This window comes from Macadamia integrifolia, unplaced genomic scaffold, assembly GCF_013358625.1.
Source record: "Macadamia integrifolia cultivar HAES 741 unplaced genomic scaffold, SCU_Mint_v3 scaffold_130A, whole genome shotgun sequence".
Lineage (NCBI taxonomy): Eukaryota > Viridiplantae > Streptophyta > Magnoliopsida > Proteales > Proteaceae > Macadamia > Macadamia integrifolia.
In genome coordinates, this window is record NW_024870620.1 from 1 (window position 1) to 6,696 (window position 6,696).

At 37.9% G+C, this 6,696-nt stretch overlaps 1 protein-coding gene across 1 annotated transcript; it reads left to right on the top strand.

The window, feature by feature from the left end:
- Window positions 1-1,735: 1,735 nt before the first annotated feature.
- LOC122070848 (probable metal-nicotianamine transporter YSL7) lies at window positions 1,736-6,406 on the top strand. Its single transcript, XM_042635099.1, has 6 exons — window positions 1,736-2,300; window positions 3,244-3,407; window positions 3,749-3,846; window positions 3,938-4,072; window positions 4,180-4,369; window positions 4,928-6,406. The coding sequence occupies exons 1-6, from the start codon at window positions 1,868-1,870 to the stop codon at window positions 6,035-6,037; spliced, it is 2,130 nt and encodes a 709-aa protein (XP_042491033.1). The 5' UTR covers window positions 1,736-1,867; the 3' UTR covers window positions 6,038-6,406.
- Window positions 6,407-6,696: the final 290 nt, after the last annotated feature.

The window sequence follows — 6,696 nt, forward strand, 5'->3', positions numbered from 1 at the left end:
GTACAATGCAATAATCCTAATTTCTACCCACTTCAACCAATGTAATTTTTCCCTAATTTTGATCTGCAAACTTATCACAAATGTACTATATGCAGTCATGAGCAATGTCCAGTTCTATATTAATGAAAATGGGGGAAGAGGTTCTTGACAGTTCACAATAGAATGTTTTCTCTGGTATAAATCTTACAAGTAAGAAAGTCAAGAACTCCAATGACAGTTCATCTGGAAATCACCCATCTAGGAAAAAAAAAAAAAAAAAAAACTAATTATGTCTTAAAGAGTATCAATAATCCATGATTATAGATGCGACAAACAACAATAAGCCATGAAAAAATGAGAAATCGAAGAAGAGAGATTCAAGTTGGAGAGCTTTGCTCTGCGATTAGGGCATCACAGAGGATGATTAGGTTTCACATTAGAGAAGACCATGGCGGTGGATTGCTATGCTAGTTTCCCAAAAGATTAGTGAAAATACGCGTAAGCTGACCCGGATACATTGGTTAACCAAAAAAAAAAAGAAAAATCGGTTTCTTATAAAAGAAAACGAAATCTCTAGTTTGCTCCCCATTAATTAGCCCTTCAATGTGGATTAATCTTTTCAATTTATTTTTCCAAACGCAACCCACCCAAGTGTTACATGAACAACAATTCATTTTTTTAATTACTAAAATAGTTATATTCCTAGGACGATCGAATAAAGTGGATCAATTGGGCATCCGGACAGATTCAGGTGATTAAGTCTGACTGGCCCGATTCCAATCGATCGGATCCAATAAATTGAATAAGTTGGTACATAATCAAGCGATCAAGGCCGATTCCATCTCCAATTTTACTTACTTAAACGGTGTTCTATTGAGAATGGAATTTCATTTTCACTCAAACACTTTTTTCCCGAAAGGATTGACTAGATCAATTTTTTATATTTTTGGAATGTTTCAAAAGAAAGTTCCCATTCACCCATGGGGCATGGTGAGGATGAACATCATGATCATGAAAGATTTGGGATAAAGTCAAATTTGGTGCGTTACTCAATCAAGGGATTGGTGATAATAACTCCACCAAGGATCAGCTTGGCAATAAGATTTGAGATACAACCAAGCTTGGTACGTTACTCAATTAAGGAATTGCTGACAAGGATTCCATCAAAGACCACATTGTTAAGAAGATTTGGAATAAAGCCAAGCTTGGTATGTTACTCAATCAAGGAATTGGTAATAACGAAAATAGTTGTAATAGAAGTATGGTAAATTTGATTTCCTTAAATAAAAGATCCAAATTATCTCTGTTGTAATCCCACAAAATATTTATTATTGTGTAATCTTTTGATTGAACAATATTCTAAGCTTGGCTTTATTCCAAATATTCTTGCCAGGCTGGTCCTTGGTGGAATCCATCTCTTGATTGAATAACGTACCAAAACTTGGCTGTATCCCAAATTTTCTTGTCAAGCCGATCCTTGGTGGAAGTGACCATTATTGCAATATTTCCTATTATAATGACGCAGGGGTCCAATCACATGTAATGGTGTAATTGAGTTTTGGAATTTGGGAAAATCAGTTACGACGGTTTTGTATTTGACCTAATGACAGCCAGAAAAACACTACTTTCAAGCTGAAGCCCCACGGTTAGTCAAGTATTCATCAGCCACTACTTTGAATCTGAATCCAGCTAGGAAAATCAAAACCACTGTGAATCACCCAAAAAAAGAAGATATAAATAAAGAACGAGTAGCAGTTTTGAACTTAGTTTTGAACATCTCCCCTTCAAAACTCGAAGGGAGAGAAGGAAATTTCCCTGAGGAAGAGATTAAGTTTCAACTTTCTCATCCCAACTTCCCAACGTAAAATCTCCTTTGTTCTCCAAATCAATGGAGAACAGGGATGATGACGTGGAGAACATAAGCATCGACCACGAAGGTTCATCAAATCCACAACTAGTGCATCGAAGGAAGACCAAGAATGAACAAGAAGAAGAAGAACAAGAAGACGGAATACCACCTAGTGTGGAACAGGTCTTTGAGAACACGAAGGTTCCTTCATGGAAAGATCAGCTCACTGTGAGAGCCTTCGTGGTTTCACTGTTGCTATCAGTTCTTTTCAGTTTCATAGTCATGAAGCTGAATCTCACCACTGGTATCATTCCTTCCCTGAATGTCTCTGCTGGGCTTTTAGGGTTCATCATGTTGAAGACATGGACAAAGTTGCTTGAGAAAGCTGGTATGCTCAAACAACCTTTCACGAGGCAAGAGAATACTGTCATCCAGACCTGCATTGTTGCAAGTTCTGGAATCGCTTTCAGTGGTATGTTATCCGTAGTCTATGTTTTGATATCGAGACATGATAAAAAATAATGATTGATTTATGTGTCTATCCCAATTTTATTTTGTGATTTCTTTCTTCGCATAAATGTTGTTTTAGGGTTACTCAACTTTTTTCATGTCTAATCCTATTCTATCTGATCATTAGTAGGAAATTTAGGGTTGGATTGGATTGGATTGGTTTTATATGAATCCAATTTTCCTACCAATCTACTATCCGAATCCAAATTTGAATCCGAGCTGAAGGATCAGATTCGAATTAAAAGTGGATCTTGAGTTTGAACTGCCCAATTTTATGCTCTAGTTATTTTTCTGGAGTTGCTTGAATCTTGTTAATTGTCCTCTTTATCTCCAAGGGTGTATGTCAGTTGGCAAGGTAGCGTGCTAAAATTGACATGGGCTCTGAGTTGGACTCCCCTTACTCTCTTAGGCCTAGGCCAGCCCCACGGTTTCTATGGTTCTCATAAGAGTTGGGATTAATCTGATTCGCGCGTGTGGGGGTGTACACATACGTTTGGGGAGAGAGGCTAAAATTTAGGCTATGATTTAGGTAAACCTCGATGAGCCAATTGAAGTTTGGTCCAGTTATTTAGAATTAGCCGAGTCACTTATTCATTTTTCTTGATTATATAACCCATTTGATCTTTTGATAAAATATTTAGTTTTAACTCATTGAGTTGATCAAGGTCGCTTGATCACATAGGGATTTAATTTGTGGATAAAAGTTTTTAGCATGATTTATTTTCGTATTTTGGTATGATTTTTCTAATCTTCTTTGATACTTTTATGTTTGATGGTTCCCATATGTTGTATTCAAAGGTAGATACTACAATTAATTTGCAAAATTTACTTTTTAACTGGTTTGGAAACTTCATTAAATTTTTAATAATGATGTTATATCTGGTTTAATTTTGAATGATGAACAGGTGGTTTTGGCAGTTACCTCCTTGGAATGAGTGGGGCTGCAGCAAAGCAAGCAGGAGAATTTACTGATGCTAAAAATATTAAGGACCCACAAATTGGATGGATGATTGGATTTCTCTTTGTTGTTAGTTTCATTGGACTCTTCTCTGTTGTGCCTCTTCGGAAGGTAAAATTTGATTTTTTACTCATCATATCATTCATAGATTCTGTTTACACATGAAAATTGGATGGATCCTTATGCCTTGAAGAGGACTTGAACCTCCACGCTCTTTTGCATGTGATACTGCAGTTTCCTGCATGACTAGACATGCACAAAAAAGTGGTCCTTGTGCACATAAATTTCCATGCTTTTCCCTATCAGCTTGTGATTTTAAGTTTCTTAAAAGTGAATTGTATTTCATGAATATGATATTTATCTAGCGTGATGTATGAAATATATGATAAAGGTGAAGTGTCGGAGTATTTCTATCAATATTGTTCACTGGTTCTTCCTAATTTTGGTTTCAGATCATGATCATTGACTTTAAATTGATTTACCCAAGTGGCACTGCAACCGCGCATCTTATAAACAGCTTCCACACTCCTTCAGGAGCCAAACTGGCTAGGTAAGACTTTATATATAAAATTTATATCTTGGGACTGAATGGTACAAGAAGAGGGTGGGTCCTCATGGGTTATATTTTCTCATGTTCCTAGGAAACAAGTCAAGACATTGAGTAGGTTCTTCAGCTTCAGCTTCTTGTGGGGTTTCTTTCAATGGTTCTTCACTGGAGGGGATGATTGTGGATTTGCTGCCTTCCCTTCGCTTGGTCTAGAAGCCTATGCCAGGAAGTAAGTATAGAAATTTTCATAATTCAAATAGGGTACCTGACTAGTTTGATTGATTCTAGTTCTGGAATATTGTTTAATATATATGTGTTCTTTGTCTGGAAAAACAGGTTTTACTTCGATTTCTCCGCGGTTTACGTTGGGGTTGGGATGATCTGTCCATACATTATAAACATATCTGTATTGGCTGGAGGGGTTTTATCATGGGGTGTTCTGTGGCCCATTATAGAAAGTAAGAAAGGTGTTTGGTATTCTGCAAAACTCAAACCTACCAGTCTCCATGGCGTACAAGGTTACAGGGTAAGGTTTTGCTTCTGAAAAAACACCAATTGTAACCTAAATATTTTCTTTCTTCAATATAGAAGAACAAAGCAAGTTGAAGGCGGAGTAATTCCTGTTATATGAGCTTCACCTTGGACAGACTTGGGTTGAACTCATCCTTAAAAGCTAGCCATTAAGGAGAAAATATAGAAGGTGATTACTTTATAATGATCACCACCTGTCAAGGGCTAATCACATTATATGATCAGCTTTACCTTGTTGCGACTTGAATAGACCACATTCTTAAAATCTAGCCGTTAGTTGGGAGATAAATGTAGAAGGTGATTATTTCATAATGGTCACCATTGTCTATCAAGGGCTAATCACATTATATGGTCAGCTTCACCTTGTTGTGACTTGAGTAGAACTCATCCTTAAATGCTAGTCGTTAAGGAGATAGCATAGAAGCTGATTACTACATTATGGTCACCATTGTCTTTCAAGGGCTAATCTTACAATTATTTGAGCTTTACCTATGAATTAAATGAATATGAAGACTCAAATTAAAACTAATGATCATCGATGCTTAAACTGCAGGTTTTCATCTCAATTGCCATGATACTTGGAGATGGTTTATACAACTTTGTGAAGGTGCTGAGCCGAACGATAATTAGCTTTGTACAACAAAGTAAGGGCAAAAACAAAGCGGCTATCTCTATTGAAGAAGAAAACTCAACAGGAACATCCCGAATTATCTCTTTTGATGATGAACGGCGAAAGAAAATGTTCATCAAAGACCAAATTCCATCCTGGTTTGCAGTTGGAGGCTATGTTGGTTTGGCTGTTATCTCCACAATTGTTTTACCATTTATCTTCCACCCACTCAAGTGGTACTACATCTTGGTCATATACGTATTTGCACCCGTTCTAGCGTTTTGTAATTCATATGGGTGTGGTCTCACTGATTGGTCCCTAGCCTCCACATATGGGAAACTTGCTATCTTTGCAATTGGCTCATGGGCTGGTGCATCCCATGGTGGAATTCTAGCAGGTCTTGCAGCTTGTGGTGTTATGATGAACATCGTCTCCACCGCTTCGGACCTTAGCCAGGACTTCAAGACTGGGTACTTGACCTTAGCTTCACCAAGGGCTATGTTTGTAAGCCAAGTGATTGGAACTGCAATGGGTTGTGTTATCTCCCCTTGTGTCTTCTTACTCTTCTACAAGGCTTTTCCTGATCTTGGTCAACCTGAATCAGCATATCCAGCCCCTTTTGGAGTTGTGTACCGTAGCATGGCTATGCTTGGTGTTGAAGGCTTCTCAGCTCTGCCAGCCCATTGCCTTGAAATTTGCTATGGGTTCTTTGCATTATCAATTGTCATAAGTGGGATCAAAGATTGTCTAGGAAAGAAATGGTCGCAGTATATACCAATCCCAATGGCCATGGCAATACCATTCTACCTTGGATCTTACTTTGCCATTGACATGTGTATTGGAAGTTTGATATTATTTGTGTGGGAGAAGTCAAACAAGAGAAGGGCAGATGCATTTGCGCCGGCGGTTGCTTCTGGTCTGATCTGTGGAGATGGGATATGGTCTTTGCCTGCTGCGGTACTTGCTTTGGCTAAGTTGAGTCCACCCATCTGCATGAAGTTCTTGTCAAGCGCAGTAAATGCGAAAGTTGATACTTTTTTGAACCCTTCTTAAGACGGTCATTATTCAGTCCTTTGTTAATCTGTATGTTGCACGACTAACTCTGTTGGATAATGTCCATATATTTACTTATGTCAAATTGTGAGGAATAACTGAAGGGTTTAGAAAATTAGATGTGGTGACATCTAATGTAATTCAGTTGAGAATCTTATCATCATTCAGTTATTATTGTACCCCAAAACTCCTCACATTTGAACCTTCAGAGGTTATTAATTCCGTCCAAGTTCATGTAATGTTATGACCTCAAAGCAGAATGGACGACTCAATAAAACATGAGCCAGTGAATGTATAGGTAATGCATTGAGAAGGGAAAATGATCATTATGTACAGTTCTTTATTAAAGAAACCTGTGAGATTATAGAAGAGTTAATGGCTAAAGGGATCTAATTATGTATCACAAAACATAGTTAGGTCCTTAGTCCACTATTATGCTATGCCCCATCATCAACGCGGTGGCTATGCATGTGATACTGTACTTTCTAAACCCGGTCTAATTACTCGCATTGACTTGGTTTGATCATATAGGGACTGAACTGAAGAGAACCGTCACAGGTTCCATATGAAATATGGTAGTAAAGGTGACCTTGAACTCGGGTTGGCCTGACATAACCGAGCAAGTACCAAGTGTAATACGTGCACCCAAACCTTGCACT